This window comes from Acinonyx jubatus, chromosome D1 (assembly GCF_027475565.1).
Source record: "Acinonyx jubatus isolate Ajub_Pintada_27869175 chromosome D1, VMU_Ajub_asm_v1.0, whole genome shotgun sequence".
Classification (NCBI taxonomy): domain Eukaryota; kingdom Metazoa; phylum Chordata; class Mammalia; order Carnivora; family Felidae; genus Acinonyx; species Acinonyx jubatus.
This window is the reverse complement of record NC_069390.1, coordinates 107,766,531-107,790,949: the sequence shown is the minus strand read 5'-3', so window position 1 is coordinate 107,790,949 and position 24,419 is coordinate 107,766,531. Positions and strand designations below refer to the sequence as shown.

At 37.8% G+C, this 24,419-nt stretch overlaps 1 protein-coding gene across 2 annotated transcripts in view; it reads right to left on the bottom strand.

Annotated features, from left to right (window-relative positions):
• The window catches only part of GUCY1A2 (guanylate cyclase 1 soluble subunit alpha 2), a 318,707-nt gene that overhangs the window by 42,802 nt on the left and 251,486 nt on the right, over window positions 1–24,419 (bottom strand). For both annotated transcript variants that reach the window (XM_053204169.1, XM_053204170.1), the window contains exon 7: window positions 1,582–1,739. In XM_053204169.1, the coding sequence (XP_053060144.1) occupies window positions 1,582–1,739 (158 nt within the window). The remainder of the gene's footprint in view (window positions 1–1,581; window positions 1,740–24,419) is intronic.

Sequence of the window (24,419 nt, the reverse complement as noted above, 5' to 3'; positions counted from 1 at the left end):
TCAGCCACTCGAAGATACTGTGGAGTTTTCTAAAATATTAAAAACAGGAAGTACCATATGATGCGGGCAGTAATTCCACTACTGGGTATTTACCGAGGGAAAAGAAAAGACTAATTCAAAAAGACATATGCACCCCTATTTTACTGCAGCATTATTTACCAACAGCTAAAATATGGAAGCAACCTAAAGTGTCCATCAAAGCGATGAATGGATAAGTATGTGGTATACATATACAGTGGAATATTATTCAGCCATTAAAAACAATGTGCTTTTGCACATTTGCAATAACATTAATGGACACTAGAGTGTATGACACTAAATGAGACAAGTCAGACAGGGAAGGACAAATAGCGGTAGGATTTCACTTGTATGTGGACATCTAAAAAGCAAACAAACAAAAAAAAAGAGAGACAAACAAACTGATGTTTAAATACAGAGACCAAAACTGGTGGTTGCCAGAAGGAAGGTGGGGGTAGGAGGAATGGGGTAAAATAGATAAAGAGGATTAAGAAGGATTAAACTTCCAATGTGAAATAAATAATGTCACAGAGATGAAAACTACAGCAGAGGAATATAGTCAATAATACTGTAAAAATCATTTTATGAAGACTTATGTTGACTACACTTATCATGTGTAACCACTGAGGAATGTATAGAATTGTCAAAGCAATATGTTACAACATTGAAACTGACAGTATGATTAATTATACTTCAGTAAACAATAAATAATAAAATAAAAGAATCCAATGGCCACTATTTCCACTCTACAGTTTTACAATACGATTTCTTAGTTACCCCAAATCATGGCACTAAATTAGTTTGCACACAGGATGGCCTAGTGTTAATGGCCAAAGTCTAAACATGTAGGAGATAGTCATGTTTTCTTCTTCTAGAGAAGTCCAACCTATCAATGCATTTTTCAATAATTCAATAAATATTTATACAGGGATTATGTGCCGAACATGTTTTGTAAGTTCTGGGAAGATATGATGAGCCGAAGCAGAGATCATCCCTGTCCCTGTGGAGTTTAGTATCTAGTGGGTGAGGGGACATCTACCAGGCACAAAATACAGATACGTTCAGCTGTTCAGCTGTATGTATCGAGTTAACAAATATGACCTTTAAGAATAAATAGAGTTTGCAGTTTCACTCTGTGCCCAGTATGTATTTATCTTTAGAGAGTTTTTATCTTAATTATTCCAAAGAATAAATGTAGACAAACTGTCTTTTCTATCTCTATTCCTTTGGCTTTTATAAATACTGAGGACATTTTGGAAATGTGAAGACTTCTTGTGTGATGCAGCCACTCTGAACATGTGTTCATTTGTCAGAAGGACAATGACTGTGGAAAATGACAAACCTGTTGTTTCCTCTCAGCAAGTCAGGCTCTTCATGCTTTGCTCATGATGCAGATAAACGTTTGTGTCACAGTTGCTATCTTTCAGACTGGGTGCATCTACTCATAGTACCTCAGAGAATGAAAGAGTCAAACACAAAAAATACAGCGTCTCACAAATGACAGGATAATCGGCTCAGGCCATGGTCAACGACAGGAGGAGGTGGAGGCCAGAGAACACTCACTGGTAAGTGGTAGGGTGACGTTGATGCGCCCGAGGGTGACTTCCTGACTCGAATTTGCTTGCCAGAGTGACATTATTTCCAAAACAGGCAGTACCGTGGCATTCTTTACCCACAACAACTCGCGCGAGCACAGAACCTGAGTGAATGCCTATCCTCATCTAGAGAAAAGAAGGAAAAATGAAAAGGATATATTTATGTTTTTCTTTTGGTATGCAATTCTTTTAAGGAGACGCACTAGCTGCTAATTATAGTAAACCACCGAACTAGGATCTCCTCAGAGACAGAAAGTTGGTCGTTGGTCACCTCTGTGAGACCTGGTATCTGGACCGTTATAGTGGCAGTGAACATGAATACTGTGGAATAAGTAAATAAACTATAGGAAAAATTGTATTTAACTAGCTACTCAGAAATCTGGTTATACTACAGGTCAGATCACCTTTCACTTGTACCATATTCTAACACATAAAAAACTTATTATTTGGCCCTCCATTTACTCTCACATACAACCCTATTTTTCCTTCATAAAATTAAGCACAATTATAAATTAAATATGTACATTTCTGTTTATTTTGTTTTAATAGATGTTGGATTGTCCTTAGGAGAGAAGCATCCATATCGTTTTTCTTATTGCTGAATTATTCAGTACTTAATACTATACCTAGAAACAAAGTAGGCCCTCAATGGTAAGTGATAAATGTGAAAAAGAATAAGCTGTCAAAACTCTTCAACATTGTATCAAAATGGGAGTTTATAGAGAATTAACCCTTGCGACCAGTCAAGAAGTATCTATTGAAACCCTGCAAAATAAAATTAAGGGCTGTAGATTTTACACTCTGTGAATCTGATAACTGTTAGTCTGTCCCATGCCTTGGAAGAGTCCTCAATGTGAAGTCAATATAGACTTCAGTGTGATTACAGCAATGAAGTTGAATGTACATGGGTCTACACCAAATAGCTGAAGCTAAAGTTGACCACATAGTGGGGATTAGGATCCTTAGTCCCAGGGGAATGTGGAAGAGAGGGAAAGCAATCTCGACCCCTAGGAGCTACTATGTAAGTAATAGTGTCACTCCTTCACTACCATGTCTCTTTCTGTCCCTATAGTTGTGAGGACAAAAAGTCATTCTGAGACTAACCTTTGTCATAGAACTGGAGACTCCTGCATATACAACTATTGGTAAGACAGGCTGAAATCACTGTGATGTAGCTGCATCTCTTAATAACCTCTTTCATCTAAGTTTTAAAAAGTGATTCTACACATTTATTTTGAAATTCAACACTGGTGAAAGATAAAGATTTTTCCTGTATTTTTTTTATATTTATATATATTATATAAGAATTAACTTTTATATTTATATTTATATTTATATATTTATATATATTTTATATTTATAAATAACTTTATAACTTTAGAAAGAATAAAAATTTTGTCCCTATTAGTGTGAACATAACACCAGTATATATATAAACAAGACTAACAGAAGAGGCAGTCAAGGAAGACTTCCATGTATATACAGGTGATTGATATATAATAACAGTTGGCATTTCAGAGTTAGTGAAAAAAAGATGGCATTTCCATTAGGATGCTACAGATCACCTGTGTCTTCATGTTGAAAAAATTTCCAAGTAGATTAAAGATCTTAATGTAAAGGGCACTTTACAGCTTTAAAAATAATTTGTTTTAATTAAGGTAGAGGTCAATGTGCAGATAAAAGTAATCTCTAAATACAAGAAATCCTAAAAGTATATTTTATTAGTCTCTTAGTAATAGTTCCCAGGTGAGTGGTCCAGATTGTCAGGAAGCTCATGTTGGTCAGAGACAGGTCTTATCATTGTGTTCCTCCTTATCTCATCATATATTCCTTGTTGGAAAACCGTGAAGCTGAGTCAGGAGACTTTCATGTTCCAAGGTCAATGATGGCAACGATAGATAGTGCAAAGTCAAGGGAAGGGTTATGATGTTACCATTTAAGGTGTTCTTCAGTTCCTCTGGGTAGATCACGGACTTACACTTGCTATCAGTTTCCTTCTGCCTAAAAGATTTCTTCAAACATGTTCTTGAACTCTAGGTCTACTGATGATGAATTCTTTAAGCTTTTGTATGTTTGAAAACGTTTTTATTTGCCTCCCTATCTGACAGATATTTTTGTTGGGTATGGAATTCTAGGTTGACAGGTTTTTCTTTTAGTGCTGTAGTGATGTTGCTCCATCATCTCCTCCTGTGCATTGTTTCCTATGAGAACACTGCTGTCATGCTTATATTAATGCCTTCATATGTACTAGATCTTTTTCTTTTCTAGTTTTGCAAAATTTATTTAAATATTCTTTTAACTAATAAACTTATTTATTTTGAGAGAACAGAGACTGCACAAGTGAGTGAGGGCAGAGGAGAGAGAATCCCACAATGTGCAGAATGAGAGGCAGAGAGAGAGGGACAGAGAGTGTGGAGCCCAAGCTCACCTGAAGCAGGGCTCACGATCACCCAATGTGGGGCTCGAACTCAATGAACTGTGAGATCATGACCTAAGCCAAAGTCAGGTGCATAACAAAGTAAAGCCACCCAGGGACATCCCCTGCAGAATTTAGTTATGATTTTCTTGATGGTTTTCTTCATGCTTCTTGTGTTTGGGATTTGTTGAGTTCTTGAATCTGTGAGTTGTAGTTTTCTTCAGATTAGGAAAAACTTCAGCTATTTCTTCTTCAAATATGTTTTCTATACACCCCTCTATCACCAGTAACTCCAATTATATGCATATTGGGATACTTGAAGTATTCCCATGAATGACAGATAATTTAATCATTTAAATTACTTTTTTGTTTATTTTGGATAACTTCTGTTATCACGTCTTCAGATTTATTAATCTTCTTCCTTTGTAATGTCTAATCTTTTGCTAACCCCATCCACTGCATGTTTTAATCTCAGACATTGTGATTTTCCTCTCTAGAAGTTCAATTTGGGATTTTTCTGTTTCAGGCATCAAATTACTTTTGAAACTATGGAATTTAGTTAAAATAAACTATTTTAAAACTCTTGTCTGCTAATATTCTAACATCTATTAGTCTACTTCGTTTATGATTGGTCTTTTTCATCATTATGGGTAATATTTTTGCAGCTTTGCTGCAAGCTAGTAATTTTGGGTTGAATGTTCAGTATCACAAATTTGACTCTGTTGAGTGGGATATTTTTGTAGATCCTTGTACATATTCTTGAGTTCTGTCTATGGATGTAGTCAAGTTCCCTGGAAACAATTCGGTCTTTTCAAGTCTTGCTTTTAGGATTTGTTAGGCAAGTCTTGAGCAGTATTTCATGTAGGGCTAATTATTCTCCACTACTGAGGCACAGAACCCAGGAGTACTGTACCCAGTGCCATGATTTATGAGGTTCTTAGGTCTTTCCCGATGGGAACAGGCAATTTTTTCCAGGTCCTTTGTGGGTCCCAGGAACTTTTTCCTCTCGGTCCTTCCAGGTGTTTTTCCCTGTTGAGCCAAGGGAATTTCTCACATAGAAACAATAATCAATGTTGTGCAAGAACATATAGGGGCTCCTGGGAAGAATGCTGGTGGTCTTTGTGCAACCTCTCTCTTACTGGGTTCCGGTGACCTCCAGCTTCCTTGGTCTCCCCAGATTGAGCTCCACCTCTCTGACTGCAGGAATTTGTTCGATGCCCTCCTGATTTGTTCTCCTTGCACCACAGTCTGAAGTTCCCAAAGCAACATACCAGGGAAATCCTATGATTCGTCTTATTTGTTTCCTATCTCTCAGGGATCCACTGTTATCTATTGCCTAGTGGCCCAGTGTCATAAAAACTGTTCTATTGTAACTTTTTCCTCCGGATTTTTATTTGTTTAAAGGTAGAAGTATGAATCCAGTCTGTTTATTCCATTTTAAGTGGAGCAGAGATAGTACTTTTAAAAAAAAATTGTCAACGTTTGTTCATTTCTGAGGTAGAGAGGACAGGAGACAGAGACAGAGCATGAGTGGGGAAGGGCAGAAGAGACAGAAGAGACAGATCTGAAGCCGGTTCCAGGCTGATGAGTTGTCAGCACGGAGGCCCAATGCAGGTCTGAAACTCACAGATGGCAAGGACATGACCTGAGCCAAAGTCACGACTACTTAACTGACTAAGCCACCCAGGCGCCGCATACTTTTTTATTTTTAAGAAGACCTGTCTGAAAAATGTATGCCTATTTTTTTTGTCTTTTTTTTTTTGAGAGACAGGAGAGAAGGTGCTCACACAAGTAGGGGAGGGGCAGAGGAAGAGGAAGAGAGAGAATCCAAGCAGGCTCTGTGCTGTCAGCATGGAGTCTGACATGGGGCTCATCTCACCAACCATGAGCTCTTGACCTGAACCAGAATCAGAGTCCGAGTACTTAACTAACTGAAGTTACCCTACCCAGGTGCCCCATAGGCCTGGTTCTGATGAGCGATATCTATTTGGATTTAAAAAGGTGAAGAAGACGAAAGAAGAAAGGAAAGAGAAGAAGAAAGAAAGAAAAGAAAAAGAGAAAGAAAGCTGCTGAATGGCAATAGTCCTTTTAACAAGATAATTATAAAGCACCTTCTCTCAAGTTAGAAAGCATTTTGCAATATTATTATATTTCCTTGGGTTGCTTTTATGAGGCCCATTTATATTAATTATTACTTTGTGTAATGAAGGCTTGCCTAAAAAAACACCTCAGATGCTGAAGATTGTCAGTTTGGACCTATGATCACTGTATTGATCTTTTTATGCAGAAGGCAATATACATCTCACAGCCTCTTTACTCTGTGTGTTTTGTTTGAGAAAAAGACTCTATACCCACCACACATATGGGGGGGGTGTGTGTCACATGTAAGGCTTTGTATAGTTTCTCAGCTCAGCCCAGCCGTCCTGTCAAAAGACGCCTGAGGGTTTTTTAAATGGAAAGTTCTCAGTAAATAGAATTTATTGATAGACCTAAGAAAATGCGACGCAATACGAAAACCTAGCTGATATCCTTGGGGCAGGGTGGGATGAGAGAATATGGTCATTTTAAAACAAAGACGATTGTCTCTTAGAAACGGGCTACAAAACATGCATGCACAAAATATCACCAAACATGCACCAAAAATATCAATAACGCACACAACATAGAGGCACTAAATTTGAGCTTGTCATATGTGTCTATCATGAACAATGAACACAAAGACTCGAGCAGAAGTTATTTAATGTTTGGAAGGGGGGGGGGGGGGGGGGGATGGGGGGTGGTGGGGGGGGGGGGGGGGGGAGAATACTATTAGAGAAATTATAAATTCTGAAAATCATCGAGCAGCTCTCTTATGTACTTTTCATTTCTTTTTTTTTTAAGTTATCTTATTTATTTTGAGAGATGGGAAAGAGAGAATAGGAATCCAAGCAAGCTCTGTACTGTCATGTCTCATTGAATCCTGATGTATTGGGGCTTGAAACTCATGAAATCGAATGTACGGCTGGAGCCAAAGTCAGATGCTTAACCAACTGAGCACACTCCAGAGCCGCACGCATCTATCTGCATTTCGTTTTGCACAACGTACTGAGATTTATTCTCCCCAAAATGGGTAGGAATGGATAGCAAGAAGGTGTGTGCCCATCATGTAATAGAGTAGGGAAATAAGAAGTGTATTGCCTCACGTCTAGAATATGACAGGAATCAGTTCGAGGGGCAGATTTTAGAACAAAATAAGATATACATTCATACATCTTCAATGATGAATTTAGGATTACGGCTATTCAGCAGCAGATTTAACAACATCATACTTAAATAATTTAACGGCACTTCAGAAGACAGTTGGCATCTCATTACTGCCCAGAGACTGTCCATGCACTAAAGGAAGGTCATTTTGCAGCTAAACTGACCAGTGGTTGTTAAACTAGGGAGCGATCTGTGCCCTCTCAGTGAAGCATCTTGACAATGTCTTGAGAGAGCTATTTTTTTGATATTTTCACAATAACTGGAGATGGGGGAACGGCTGCATTCTTTTCAGTCTGCTGGGTGTGGGGGTAGGGTCTGTGTTTTGTTGGGTGTGGGTGTGTTGATCTATAATATTCAGTTTGTTAGCTAAGAGTATGCCTAGGACAGCTCGTCTCCCACAACAGAGATTTTCGCAGTCCTAAATAGTAGGCAATGGTGCAGAGAATCTGAGAAATGGAGTACAGAATCTGCCCCATACACAGCTGCGCTGGCACCCTTTATAGTATACATAGTAAGACGCACGGCACACACACGAAATTAATTAAGTTGCTTTTATATCAGGACCAAAGTATCCTTGATAGCCTAACACTAGACTTCACTTTGTAGGAGAAACATTTTATGAAACAAAAAATAGTTGTTTGCCCTAGAGGGATATTATTGAAAAAAACACAGGTAACTTTGCGGATCTATCACTGAGGTTAGGATCACCTGTTACGCTCAATCTTCCTCTCTATCTACCTTTGAAATGTGAAATACTCGGTCAAAGCTTCTGGGGAAACATCCTTGAAGTCCCCAGAGCAATGTCAGAAATGATGCAGTTGGATTTCTCGCTAATTACTTGTCACATGAGTGTATTCATCTCTTGCTGAGGTACACCAGCAAACATATAGTGCATTTTAAGATAATAGTTTGCTCCGCACGGTATGCTCTAACACAATAGAGAGGCATTATAGGAGTCTAGGTACCTCAGGTGGCTCCAAAACTGGATTTCAGATCAAGAAGGAGATCGTTCTGGATTGGAAGAGCAGCAGACACGGAATATTTTCAATTAGTTGAAGATCCTCGTCATTCTGTACAAATAAAACTCAAGTCCATAGGAGAGTTAGTGCACAATGTGGAAAAAAGAGCAAGATCGAGCCACACCACAGGGGAGCGCGTCGTGCTAAGTTCCCCTTTCCCGATTAGCCTCATGGCGCCCCATCGTGGCGGGCTTAAGTGGCAAGGACGACCCTTAGTAGTGTCAAGTTAAATAAGACGGTGACTAAATGCACCGAAGGTCCGGGGGGGGGGGGGGGGGGGGGGAATCTAGACGGAAACCATAGATTAAGGCGGGGAGAGTTTAGGAGGGGCTAGGGCATAGTTATGATATCAATCAAATACCTCGCAGATTTGTTGTTAGAAATATAGTCGCCGCTGGTAGGCAAAGACAGAAATTTCCACAAATTAAACAGCAGGAGCAAGGTCTGATGGGTTAGAGGAAAAAGGAAGGAAAGTACTGCTGAATGAAAAGCCCGGGGGCCAGCTATCTGTGTCAATCATGTTTGCAATGTTACAAAAAATACGAGAAAAGTTGTGTAAATCCCAATTCTGAGATTCTCACGTGAGTCTGTAGATGTTTAAAGCTTTTAAAAGTAGTCTAAATTCGGGTGCATTGCCTGGGTGCATCTAGTTGGTTAAATGCATACTGACCCGGCTCTAGAGTCTCAGTTATCGCAGGCATGGTTCAGCGAATATCAGAAGCACCGATACGCCATGGGGCTCACCTGGTGACTGACAGGCTGCAGAGACCGATGCGGAGCCTGTGCTTCGGATTTTCTCGTGGCTGCACTTCGCCTCTCATTGCCACCTCTTCCCGCCGCCATCGCTCTGTTTCACCCTTTGTACTTCTCGTCTCGCAAAATAGCAAGAATAACATAATTAAAAATTATATTAAAATAATAGTTAGATTAATATCTGTTATAAAATAGGCCAGGAGACTAAAATCGATACTCACTATTGTTAGGAGGGCGCTGGGCAAGGAAGAAACGCAAGTAGCTGTTATTCTTCTTCCTGAGTTATTTAGCTATGCATTATGATAGTTTCCAATCCAACAAACTATTTCTATTCACTAACTACAACACGGTAAAAGTAAACTGGAAATTGATATTTCAGACATTTGTGTCGTGTCGATCAGGGTGCGTCGATATACACCAATTATGTTTCCTTGATCAAGAAAAATGGTCAGGACCTGCTTAATGTGTTTTTTAACATTCTAAATTTTAAAAGGCTCAAAGATCAGCTTAGAGCGAGAATGCCAGATCAGACTCATAAAAGCCTCTAGTAAGGTTGTATCACAAATTTCATCCTATTTCAGGCCCCAGTTCGGTAGGAAAAGGCAGGGAGGAAATCTACTCTGTAGATATGGTGGCATTTTTGCACCTTCTTACCAGTGTGGGAGCTCAGCCTCCAAACTGCTTGAGTGTCATCACATGATGTCATAGGTCACCAAGTAATATGCATGTTGGACGTGAAATAGGCACTTTCGGGCAAAATGGTCTCACGGTCGTCTTACTCCTGAAGCATTACGAGAAGTACACATCTCAGTTTGGGTGATAATTTTTTTTTATAGTATAAATTTCCAATTTATTCAAGTGAAAAAAAAAAGAAAATTACATAGTCACGAACGAAAAAAAGTACCAATGGTTCTCATATGACCAGGTACTGTGTTAAGCTATATATGAGTTTCATGACACAAGATAGATATGGTGACTTTTATAAAATAAAATGGTAAACATTTATAAATAATTGGTACTATTTTAGAGTTTAAGGGGACAAAGTGAGGTTGGTAATCTTGTTTATGGTGTTTTTGGTGGGGAAGGATATCGGACCTTAAAAAACAGTGATTAGGGCAGGGCATGCCCTGGAATCGCCTACAAAAGGTACCACCTGGCAAATGTATATCAGAGACTGCAGGGGAAAGGTAGGGGCACTATGATTCAGCTTCCACACGGTGTGCACTCATGTCTCACAGGGTATAGAAAGTAACCATCGATGATGTGATTATTTAAATACAATTCACTGCTAATAAATAAGACTTAAATATGACTGAAGTTTGTGGAGGTAGTGTTATTAGCTAACTCGTGGCCTCGAAGTATGAATCTGAAATTTTACCTCTGTTGCAGGAAAAAAAATGCTTTATAGAATTGTTTTCAAAGGGAGAGAAAACTGATTTTAAGACAATTCATCTCCTTGAGTTAAATATGGCGTTGCATTTGGGAATAACGCAAGCATATAATTTAGCAGTTGAAAAACACCAGCGATTTTTGTGTTAGAAATGCGGACGACTGTGATAAATCATTATTAACATGTGTGCTCAGTCTTAAACTCACACATATGGAACTGTTCATTATAGATAACATGAATTAACAACCTAAGATTAAAAGTATAATGCTTTTTTTTTTTAATTTAAGATGATTGATACTATTTTCTAAGAGCACTTGATTTTTCATTCTGATATGCAGAAAAGAATAAGAAACCTTTATCTCAAGAAACAGCCAATCTTTGGTTATCTAACCTGTGATGCTAAGGGAATACTTACTTTACAAATCACATCTATTATACGATTTATCAAAGTCATTCTACTAAATACATCTATATTGTGTTAACTGCACAGATTGCAAATTAGTCCTTCTAACTAAATATCGTCAAAAGGCACTCCCTGTTGTTGATTGGCTCATTTCTTTACAACAACAAAGTATGTTATTCATTGCTAAAACTTCTACAAGCTCTTAGAAGTTTCCTGGTTTAGTGGAAGATCTACCCCACTAAAAAAATAGACGTCTACTCTAAATTCTCTCTCTGGTTAACTGAAGTGAAAACATCATCTTCTGTCAAAATGCAGATCTTAACAACAGGTAATCTGGAATAAATTTCTAGCCTAAAAGAATCTTTACAATATTATGGATTCAAAAATGATTTAAATAAAAGCTTAAATATGTAGAAATGGCATATAAGGAGTAATTTACAAAGAATTCTAATAGTAAGGAGTGTGTATTCATCAATTGTATTAAAGTTAATTCCATCTAAAGTTAAAAAATTTACTATTAGGTTTTTCTTTATATTTTTAATATTTTTATCTATTTATTTGTAACTTATTCTCAAGACGCAAGCACCAAAAGTCAACCACAGGAATTAACTTTCTCTTTCAATAGAAAACACCCTGAAGTTGAGCCCTTTTAATAATAATGCACACAATTTCAAAAGAACTAGAAAATCCCTCAAAAGGAAGGAACATGTACAATGCAAAATGTGAGAACTCCTTTGTCCTTTGCCCATTACCTTTCCCTTCAGCTTCCTTTCCCTTCCTTGTCCTTCTGAAGGTTAATTATGTAACCATTTCAATCTCAAACACTTATTAGGCATTGTGGAGGAAAGGAAGGACAGAAAGAACTGTATTCACTTACTTCAAGGAACCTGAAATCTTACAAAATTAAGGAAAGATAGAAACCTTATTTCTTAAGAAAAAATATACATGTGGTCAACAAATATCACTTTCAAGATTTTAGATAATAGCATACTACTTTACAATTTTACAAAAACTGAAAATAAAATTTGCAAATACAGGATTTTCCACTTAGATACTACTTAAAACAAATAAAGTTCCTCTAAGAGAAAATGGCAATATATATTAATGATGTCCATGCTTACTGCTGATAACTAAATTTCTTCAGAGAAAATTGAGTTCATTTTACATCTCGAAAGAGTTCTATATCTCAGAAAACAATGCACTTGATAGATGTGTAAGTAAAAAAAATTTAATGAGTTTAATTATTAAACATTAATAATTACCCTCTTTCTTTTATAAGCCATTATTTTTTTTTCTTTATAAGAATTGATAGCATGGACAAGTTTATCCCCCAAATGCAAGTAAAGTAACAAAATTAAATTCTTGAGTTACAATGTAGAGACTCTTGGCCACACAATCAGAATCAAGGGGGGAGATTTAAAATTGCTGTTTTGGTTTCTCACATTCCAAGAGATTTTGATTTAATGAGTCTGGAACTGAGACCGTGGGACCTTATAAACTCCCCTCTAGGGTTCTAACGTGCATCCAAAGTTGAGAACCACCAAGTGTAGAACATCATTTCAGTTTCTGCTGGAGCCAGGTCATTTAAATAGCCCGGCCCTTTCCCAGCAAATGGTTTTAGCAGCGCTGTGTAAATACTTTCATATGCATTCACACATACATAATACCTTTCAGTTTTGAGAAGGAAACACAATATTCCCTCTTGCTCTTGGAAGACAACATTCCTGTATGCTGAAGACTTTTGAAAGCAATAAGAATATATGTTTAATTAAAATATTAGCAAATTGGGTAGAACTATGAATACTCTTCAGACTTCATACATTTCAGTTGGTTAGAGACAGAGGTTTCTTTGAGACCTCATTTTTGGGTGGGTGGCAACCCAGGCTCATATATAGTGTTTTATAGAGAGTCTACATGGCTAGGGCCAATAGAACTGTCAAGAGAAAGAATCTCATCTGGGAGTGTTGGTCATTAGAGCAAACCTAGGACAAGCATGGTGGCTGGGATGGAGGGCGCTGTAGGCTTATGGATGCTGAAAGCAGTGTTGTCTCTGAAAGTTGTCATAGACCAGAATCTGACCCATCACTTACTTGCTCAATAATCCTGGGCAAATTACTTCTCTACATCGTGTCATCTATAATATAGAGATACTGTACCAGCTTAGGTGGTAGATACTAAGTGTTGACTCATAACCAACATGAAACATTAGATTATTAACTTGTACTAGGAAAATATTTTTTTAATCTTCTCATAGTACAAGGGCTGGGGAATTCTCCAGGCTTTCACTTAGAGCCTTATTCCACAGATATGGAAACCTAATCCAAAGGGTAAATTGCCTAAAGAATGCAGCTAGTAAGGATGAGAGTCCAAAATGCAAAACATTATTAGTTCTGATGTTTCTACCGAATTGGTCCTTCCATAACATCTTGGTTTTTCTCTTTTCTTAATTCTTTTTTTTCATTACTAGAGATGAAAATGCACAATGATAATTTGTATTTCTACAAACCTCCACAAAATCTGCTTAGTTAAATTAGCATTATCAACGGAATTCAAACAAGGGAAATTATTTCTGAAAAATTCTTAAAACATTCTGCGAACTAATGCCTACATAAATCAAATACAACAACTCATCATCATAACTAAGCCTAAGGAGACATGGCTATTAAATGCAATGTGCTATCCTTGATGGCATCTTGGAACAGAAAAAGGACAGTAGAGGAAGATTGAGGGAAATTGAATAAATTTTAGATTTTAGTAATCATAATGCATTCATGTGGGTTTTCTATATTATAACAAAAGTGCATACTCCTGTTTGGAGGAAAAGTGGAGAACACTATTTGGGAATCTTCCTTGTACCAACTTTGCAATTATTCTGAAAATTTAAAACTATTATAAAATAAAAACTATATTTTAAAATGTAAATCATCTGATCCTCCACCAATAAAAGGACACATTTTCAAAGTTGTTTTTTTTTTTTAATCTTTACAAGTGTTAATAGATCCTAGTCATGTTGTGTTATTACTGTTGTTACCAACATTTATTCCATATGGGCATTAGCTGGGCTCATGTTCATTATACGGACCGGCAGGCTTTCAATACTCTACTCGGTGTCTCACCTGGCGACATTTCTGGAAGATTTAGCCCAATATTCATTTTAAAGTTAAATTGTTTGAAAACAAAGTTAACCCCATAACCAAGTTTAAAGAAACCTTACGTTGGGAGGCAAAATTCAAACAATGAACAAAACTAGAAATTAAGAAATCATTAAGTAGGATTCATAAATCTCAAGGGCTCCAAAGGCAAACTTCAAGGCATCTACAGATCTCCCTTAAGTGTTCATATATGTTGGATCCATCATGTTTATCAGATTTTCAAAGGATCCATAGATACCCCAATGTTTGAGGACCATTATTTTAATATACCTTTCAGTTTCAAACCATGTCCCTATCTTCAACATTTACCATTAAATTTTGCATTTAATACACAATTTTAAAAAGTTCAAACTGAATAACCAAACTGATGTGCAAGAATGAAACGAAAGGAAATTCTATGCTGAGAAATGTCACCCCTTCCTTCCTCTAAATACTTACATTATATTTTTTTACGACTCAAGTCATTGGACACTTCTTTATCTATGTATCTCTCATCAATATTTGCAAACTAAGATTGAAAAGCACCTTTTAAACAAGGGATCTTGAATTGGTGGTTTTATACCCAGTCTCGCCACTGCTTATCATATTAGTCCGGTAATTGATAAAGGAACATCATCCCAGAACTTCATAAAGTTGTAGCTTTCAATCATCCCAAATCTGGCTAAAAATTAGAAGAAACTAGTTAATGGCTGCAAAAGAAAATAAAAACCTTAGCAACTGGGGCTAAAATTACAACTCAAACCTCAAAATTGTTCTTTTAGTGCTGCTTCAGTCCAGCTGTGATGTTTGGATTTTTGATGGCATTCTCTAGCACTGAATAAAAGGCTAATAGTTTCAGGATCAATGAGTACATGGACCTAGTAGAAAAGTCATCTGATTTAACACGGGCTTGCTTTTAACTGGGCTTTGAGACACGCTCTGAAGTTTGAAATGAAAGGCTTTGTAATATTTATTTCTAATTAACACAACACTTGATGATGCCATCTAAGCAAGCAAAGGGAAAAAGAGTAGGAAACCTTTTTCTTCAAACAGGTAACATGATAAATGAAGAACGTATACAGAGCAGTCATCAAAGACCAATTCTGTGTGTGTGTGTGTGTGGTGTGTGAGACACACACACACAATGTTAATTTTAAGGAATCTCTTCTCGCAAAGAACTCCGAGCACAGTTCATGTGTATGGATTGTTTTGACCCATTTTCTCGTGCAGTGAAATGTGGGTGGATAAGAATCAGTAGCTGCACAAATTTTTTTTTTTTAACTTTATAAAGGATTTTGATTCTTCTGTGTTTATATGTGTTACTTTATAAGACTATTAAACTCTACACAGTTCTTTGATATATTTTATTATGGGCCAAGTCACCTATATATTCTAAAACCACCCCACTGCTTTACTGCCCTGGGCCTTTATTGTTGCTTTTTAGCTGATTTGACTCCCTTCCACCACTTGCCTGGAGGACATTTTCAGACACCCAGCTTGGCCATCATCAGTGCTCTGTTACATGCTCTCTTGCTCTCCCCAGTCCTTGTCTATCATGGCTGGCCTTCACCTTTTCACTACTCAGCTTATAAAATCGTTTCTTCCATGTGGCCTTTCGTCAGAAATATGGTGTCCCGGGGCATGAATATGTAGTACTGCATTCCTAACAGCACTTACGTTTTGTTCAATTGTTTTCATTTATCTCTCAGCTGGTGCTAAGATTCTGAAAAACAAGGTAGCATACGTTTGCTCACTGTTATATCTAGGCTCCTACAGAACATCCTGCAGATAGTTGTGGCTCAATAAATACTGAAGTGAAATATGAATAAGTCATTTCTTTCAACACCTCAGAATATGACTATGCCTTTTGAATTAGATATCTGAAACGTGTTTTGTTTTCTTCAAACTGGTCCTCTTCATACAGAGAAATACCCTAAAATGCAGATTTAACTAAAGAGTAATTTGCCAGAAACTTGCCTAAGATACTCCTCCACGTGTTTTAATTTTACTCCTACCACCAAGTGAAAAACAACAAGATGAACAAACAGAAGAAACTGAGTCAGGTTAAGTGACTGTATTGGAGCAATGGCACCTGCCCAGTGGAAACAACTCTTTAAGGGTTAATGATGAGGCTGTATCAGGAGCAGGGAAGTCGGCAAAATGAAGACGGTTCCACTTTCTTCTGACACTAGCCACTAAAACTCGAGCTGTGTTATCATTTGGATTATGTGGACAAGAAATAAATATCCTCACATTTAACCAACACTTAATCAAGTACTTTAAATGTAATATAGGGAAGGGTAATAATCACGCTCGCAACAAAATCAAGCATGAGATTACATTCTTTAGTATAAAGTAAACATTTTAATAATGTTATTTGTTTCTGTCTCAATATTAATAACAGAGTATATTTATAGAAAGGAACTTAGAAGCGTGTCAGAAGTACTTGAACCACAACATCAGAAAATGGTAGATACCAATTTTTTATGAATTACGGGTAGTCGGAAACAGACATATGTGTCTAATTAAGAGTGGAATCTCCAGTGCTCTTCTCACAGTGACAGTCCCAGTGGATTCCAGTTCTAACCAGAATTGTTTCTGTCCCTTTTATTAGCCATGCATGACTATGCTTACTATTTTTTTGTGGGGGGGGAGAAGATCAAATAAAAGCTCAAATCTTACACAGTATCATTCCCCTTTTCCCCAATAGGACAGGCTAAGAACAGATGTGGGTTTAGCATTTATAAATAAGGACTTTTGATGTGATTAAGAAAGCTACCAAGAGGCTGAGACTCAGTCGTGTCTATCTTGTAAATAGGTGATTGATACAAATTTATTAGGTAAAAAAGCAAAATTTAAGTTGTACATTAGCAGATTATATTTTTGATCCAGAGTATTGACGTGGGCTACAGGATGGAAAATGACTTAAGACTTTTGGCTGAGCAACAAAGATGGCAGGTTAAAGGAGTTCTTACTGAAATATGAGTGGTAATGCTGACGGAGAGGAGGAGCCTTCTTAGAGATTTAGGTGGCAAATTGATGGGACTTGGTGACCAAATGCATGTAAGGTTAAAAGAATTATGAGGGTGCCCAAAACTCTGGATTAGTGTGCTAGGTGTCATGGATCGAAATAAAGGCTAAAGGAGAAAGAATACATTCCTTTGGGTGGGATGAACATTTGAACGGGAGTGTTCAAAGTGGTTAGATTTGAATGAGAAACATCAGCTCTGAAGTGGTTCCACATGCCGTGTCTTTGGCAAGATTGACAGTGAAACATGGGGGAAGAAAGAAAAACAGCTGGGTGAATAATTTTGAGGAACAAAATATTTAAAAAATATTCATGATCAAAGTATAGCCAAGTCAAACAGTCTGAAATTTAGAGCAGAACACGTAGGGGGGGGAAGTTGGTTAGATCAGGGCCAAAAGGGCAGGACAAAAACCACAGCAGAAGTAGGTGATGCGTAAGGAGGCAAGTGAGGAAGCTTGAGGCAATGAAAAAAAGGGGACCTTAAACGTAAAGAAAACCCATCAGGACAAGAGTCAGTCCCTTAACAAAGCCTAAGTTCTGGAGAAAGAACTAAAGTAGGCAAAAAGGACATCCATGTTGCGGTAAGCAGAGACTCAGAGGCCCATCCTGACAATGGGAGACCAAATTTGAGAGATGTCCCGAGAGAGGCGCATCTGGAGTTTCCACTGCGAGTCCCCTGAACCTGTTCACAGAATTGGCAAAGGGGATTCCAGCCACTGCATTTTCCCACATTGCAAGATGGAAACATGTAATGGGACATGAGCTTCTCAAATTAGATGACTTTAGTCTCTTGAACTGGGCAAGGACCCACAGTCATTTACATTTCTTACGCTCCGAAGCATTTTTCAATTCCTACACAAGCACTAACGGTCCACATTTTTTAATTGCTCCTTTGCCCCAGTCATTTAAAAAGAATTCAACAGAAGAAAAACACTGTAACACTTCTGAAAAAAGAAAATCACAGATCTCTTAAAAAGGAAGACAACGCATGTTCAGAACTAGACTTTAGGTTTTGTCTAGTAGAACTGAAATCACCTTAGAAATCTGTAACTGGCTTTCTCTTCTCTCTTTCCTGTTGTTCCCACTTAGCTGGGGCTGTCCTTTCTCTTACCGAGTACCACCTGATGTACAATTGTTACCTGTGTCTAGTTTGGTTCTTTCAATTTCAAGTACATAGCTTCCAGGTTGTACTTTCTAAAATGTTCTAGGGGAATTCTCTGACAAAGTTTCTCCCAAGTAAAATCTCTCAATGGTTCCTGACTTCCTCCTGATTAATATCCAGACCCCTTTGCAAGGAGTTCATATTTTTTAATGGCCTGGCTCCTTGCCAATGGCCCTGTTTCATCAGACACTCCTTATTACTTTCTCCTCTAAAACACATGTGCCTTTCTCATTTTTTAATTCAAAGAATAATTTCAACACTTCTGCACTTTTTGATATGCTATTTCTTCTGATTTGTACTGTTCATCCCTACTTTAATTACCTGAGAAATTTACTTCAATCTATTAATCCTTCACAAAAACCTCATCTCAATTCCTTTTAATAAAGACTTCTGCTTTCTTGACTCCATTCCCACCCTTACCAGCATTGTCTATATCACAATCTGCTTTGCTAATTTTGGTTTCTTGTACACTTCTCTATTTAGCTGTATAAATAATAGTAAGGCTCTTAAAAATCTTACCTGAAGAGATGAAGAGGTCTTTCTTGGCAATCAGATAATCTTCAGACATATAAATCACAAAGCCAGTCATCAAAAATTTCTCCAAAAATGTTTCGTAAGGAAGGAGGCAGAACATATGTGGATTGGAATGTGCAGAATGGGGAAAAACTGTCTAGCTACTGACTAGCTCCTGCCCAAACTCTATCTATGGACAATTTAAATATATGTCTAAGTGAAATTACTATTTACGGTGTATAACTACTCTGTACTTACTAGCGAACTATTCAAACTAAGAATGTAAATTGTATAAATACTAAGGATCAATATTATAGCACTTACTTGTTTAAACATTTGCCACTCATTCAATCTACATTTATGAAAGGAAGACCAAGTCTATTTATTTTTGTGTAAGATATAGTAAATGTTCATTAACATTTTAACTGAATAAATGAACACATACCTGACATCGCAATGTTTAAAAAAAAATCACCAAACGTCTATCCCTGCTTCATGGTCTTGAGAGGAATGCAACAATATCTTCTGTTTTATAAAAAGTAAATATTGCTCGAAGAAAAGATTTACTTCATTCAGTATTGATTTATTTCCAGTACTATTCATTCACAACCAATTATTTGTTGAGTTTACTATAACTTCACATGTTTATGTAGTGAAGTACAGGAATAAATACAAATAAGATGAGGTTCTGCTTTCTGAATCTGTATTCTTAATGGAAATACAATAAGCAAACTTAAATGAAAATTTCCATACTACCACCAATTCATATTTTTAAAAATGGCTCTGTTCTTTAAGGTTTTTTTAGTGTTTGTTTATTTTGGGGAGGAGAGAGAGACAGAAGAGTGAAGCAGGAGAGAGGGAGACACAGAATCTGAAGCAGGCTCCAGGCTTGAGCTGTCAGCACAGAGTCCAACACAGGGCTTGAACTCATGGAACTGTGAGATCATGACCTGAGCTGAAAGTGGATGCTTAACCGACTGAGCCACCAAGCGCCCAACCTCTGTTCTTTTCAATACCTGGTAAAAAGATATGGGAGCTGAAGTTAGGAGGAAAGAATTGGTGGGGTCTGTTGTCTACTGTTGCCACTACACAATGCAAACTCTGAGCTTTGCAATTTCCGATTTTGGTATCTTTTCAAAACCTTGTAGTGTTCTAAACCTTAATTTTTGTATACATAGATTGCCAACTGACTGACTAAAAATCATTTTTCATTTCTCTGGGTGGGTGTGGTGACTTGCAAACAAGGCAACTTGCCAGGAAATGAGTGGTAAAAAAAGTCTTACTTTTGTCAAAGGGAGAGACTGAGCTGAGAAAACCAAAGGGGGCAAAAATACGCAGTCTTGTAGTGGTAACTGGCCCCTTTAGACATTCAGTGTAATTTAAGTAGTGCACATTTTCTACAATGACACATGTCAGCCAATATTGTAAAATCAGCAGGGACCATGAGATCGTCAATGATGCACTAGCTCTTTTTGTAAATTTTGGAGGAAATATTACCTGTCAGAATACAAAATTAATTTAAGGGCAGGGCTTGGAAAGTTGAAACTCTTGTGGCTTCTCACAACTATTCTGTCTTTGGAATTAAGCTTTCCCTCCACATTCCTCAGTATCAGTTTACGGAACCATCTTGGAACCCTTCTCCCGTCATGCCTTTAGTACCAATGTGCTCTTGATATTTCACTAGTTCATTGCTACATTGTAACTCTAATTATTTTTATAAGCCTGCTTCCTATGCTAGATTATAATCTTGTTCCCATGTACATCTTTAATCCCAGAAAGTCATCTTTTTGGACTTGGATGCGATGAATGCAATAATTTAGTTTATTTTCTACAATGGCTTTAACCAAGCATATTATTCTATAGTGATAAGGAAGAAAAGTCACTCCTTCAATGGCTAAGCAACTTCCTTTAATTAAAATGATATATTTTTATATTCACATTCTTCAACTTTACATACACACTGTTAGCTTCAAAAGACTCTTTCCACCTTTGGTGAATTTATTCATGATGACAAAATGGAATACTTAATGAATCTTTAACCTAAAAATGTTAAATATCAAATATTATAATTGCCTTTCCATACTGCCAACAACATATTTAGGCAAGAATGATGATGAAGCACTTCCTTAAAAGGCAAAAGACATGTCATCCCAAACAATGATATGTTTAATGGGATTAGAGTTAGTGAAAAACTAATATTGGGAGAGGAAAATTCTTTAGGCTCTGACTTAAGGATGGGCAGTTTTTCTCTTATCAGAAAGTAATGAGACCCTGTACTCACATGTGGACAGGTCCATGGATACAGAAATATTTTTACACCAAAGCTAAATAAGAAGGAGGCCACGATAGGGTTACAAAACGAGCGTAGGCAAACACAGACTAGATTTGATAAAAAACCAATATCCTTACACTACGTCATTTATCTGCTATAAAATTATATGTAGAAATGTAGTCCCTGAGAAAAACATAAGGTAGTAATGGAAAATTCAGAATTGAATAGTCACAGTCTGGCTGTAATTAAGATTATTTGTTACATTTTAGATGAAATGTTTTGAAATACTTTTTTCGAACAAAGTAACTTATAGGCACTGAACATTTTTCCAGTCACGCTTGCAAGGTAACTTATTTTTCTAATCTGTGTTGTTAAACTGCTGGTTCATATCTTGAGAGAGTTGTAAGGCTAAGAGTTGTTTTATTATTTTGTTTTTTTAATAATGTGTTCCTTATATACCACCCATGAACAAATATGTGTGTTGTGGCTCAGGCGCGTAAAATGTATTTATTTGAGTTACAGTCAGACATTTCAACGCATGTCAATTTTTAAAGATCTTAAAAATGTTTAATGGAAATGTCTGCATTGCCTCAGTAAGGATTAACTCAAGATATAAATGAAGTAAATGAATGCCTATAATACGTCGGTGGAGGACCCTAAGCACTCACTATTTCCTCAGTAAGTTAATTTCCCGACATTGGTCAAGGTGCCTTTCTCTCTCCACCTCACCTTAAAGCTCCACCATTAGCGCCCCCTGGAGTTTTACTGAGATACAACAGAGAGAACACTGCAAGTTTAAGATGTATGACACCTTGATTTGATTTACAACCACAGTATTAAACTACTCATCTTCTCTCCCCCTGAGACATAGTTGCCATTTTCTCGTTGCTAAGAACAATTGAAGACACCACTCTGTTAGCAAGAAATAAGTATGTGATGAGGACAGTTAGCTGTAACCCATGCTGGACATTTAGATCCCAAATTCACCAGTCTTACGACTGAAAGTTTATACCCTTTGAACTGTAGCTCCTCCTTTAAGACTAAAAAAAGGAGGGGGGGCACCTGGGTGACTCAGTCGGTTGGACGTTGACTTCAGCTCAGGTCATGATCTCGCCCCATGGCGTTCGAGCCCCGCATCAGGCTCTGTGCTGACAGCTCAGAGCCTGCAGCCTGCTTCGGATTGTCTCTCCCTCTCTCTGTCCCCTCCTGCTCATGCTCTGTCTCTGTCTCTCAAAGATAAACAAACATTAAAAAGTTTTTCAAAAAAGACTGAAAAAAGAAATCTGCTTCACGATCATTTTTAATGGTTTTTAATAAAATGAGATGATCTTAAAGTTAGTCTTTAGTTATTTAACAGCAGAATGCCGCAGAGAAAGATGACTCTGAGGGACTAAGATGCTCAGCACGAATACTATGTTTTCCTAATGAGAGAGAGACGAGTAGTGGCAGACCAGCCCGGGGCACTCACTGTAGAAGAAGGGGAGCTGGGGCAGGGAACCAGGACTCCACAACAGCAGGAAGCAAAGAGTGCGGATGCTGGGCCAGGAGGAGGAGGGACCTCGGGATGCCCTAACCTGAGTAGCAGAGGACATCAGGAAGTGTCTCTTAGAAACACCGTGACTCTTTTCCTGAGGATGCGTTCACCAACGCCTCCCACAGGAGTATTCCTCCAGCTCCTGGGGACTGAAGCACGTGGCTACATGTACACTCTAGACTGTAACTGGTCAGTCACAGGGTATGACTGTGGGTGTGAACAGATCCCAGTATATGAATCTCCCTCCACCCCATGTCCTCCACACAAATAAATCTGAGTTCCTTTCTTTTATCTGTAAAACAAGAAAAAGGAGGATAACTAATATTTTGGAGTGCTTTTCCAACGTGCTTTGTAACTAACCACCTTCTGAAGAACACAAAGCAAGCCTATTATTATCGCCAGAGAAAACCCAGAGCTGCATGACCCACACAAGTCACAACTCCAGCATTCCTGAGAAAGACTAAGCCTGGTCTGCACTCCAAATCCTTTGCACCGACTGATTTTGCCATTTCAGAAAGAACATAAGGAACAAACTCAAAGATTATTTTCCTTATCCCTGGTTTGCCTTGGCCTGCCGTGGTGGTTCTGGTCACAATAAGAATATCTGGTAAATCAGAGATGATTCGGGGCTTCATGTGTTCATTTATATTCTCTTTCACAATAGGTTGAAAAAATACTGCATTTCATAAACTCTAAGACTCCATAAATTGTAAGATCCTGATTATTTTATGTACCGCCAAGAAAGTAAAAAAATACATAAGCAGTTAAACCATAACATGGTGCTTTCATGTCTCTTTGAATTTTCTTTGACAAATACTGAAATATTTCTTTAGACTTATTCAGAGATAAATTTTTTATCCATTCACTTGGGAACCATAAAAGCCAGCTGAGCGAAACTAATTTGGTGATGAAGCAATTCTAACAGATCCTCGGAGTCCCAACTTCTAACTCTTATGACCATTTTTCAAACTTCCATTATGTCGTCCTGGCTTTCCACCTACACCATCCTCCGTGACCACAGGTTCATGATTCAACAAGTCTGAATGATGAAACGTCTGGATTTCACCAAACTATGAACAAAGGAATGTTGCAAACAATCACTATGTCTCATAGTCTTTCTTCAAATAATTTTTAGAGGTTTTGTGGATTGAAATATCTAGGGTTGCATTTGTGTACACAAGCCACCAGAAGTAACGAGTCTCCAGATGCACAGTCTAGGAAAACTAATTTCAGTCTGGCTGACTTGTTAAAGACAGCCTGGGTTCAGTGACATTAAATGGGGAGTGGGAGTGGGCGGGGGAGACTATGTGTTTTAAAGTTCTTTAAATAAAATGTTTTCCTTGAATTGTCTTTTTACTTTCCCTTTAAAAATAATAGGTCACGGGGCGCCTGGGTGGTTCAGTCAGTTAAGCATCTGATTCTTGATTTCAGCTCAGGTCACGATCTTGCGGTTTGCGAGTTGGAGCCCCATGTCAGGCTCCACGCTGTCAGTCAGAGCCTGCTTGGAATTCTCTCTTCTCCTTCTGTATTTGCCCCTCCCCTGTTCACACTCTTGCACTCTTGCTCTCTCAAAATAAATAAACTTAAAAAAATTTATGAACAGATTTAGATAAGACACTTAACCACCCAATTCCTTCCAGGGAGTCAGCCAAAATAAGACAAATATTAAAATCAGTTAACCAAGAGGTGCCCAAACATAACAGCTGCCACTTATTGAATACTACAAGGTACCGGATGCTGTGTGTCATGTTGTCTCTAATTCTTACTAGCCTGCATGAAAGTCTTTGTTATACATTTTACAGACCAGGAAACTGAAACTCAGGGAGATTAAGCAGCTAGCCCACAGTGAAGAGGCAGTGTATGCCAGAGCCTTAATTACAACCCTCGACAGATCCTTCACCACCTCGTGTATAACCCACTTCTTCTTCTACTCTCTTATGGC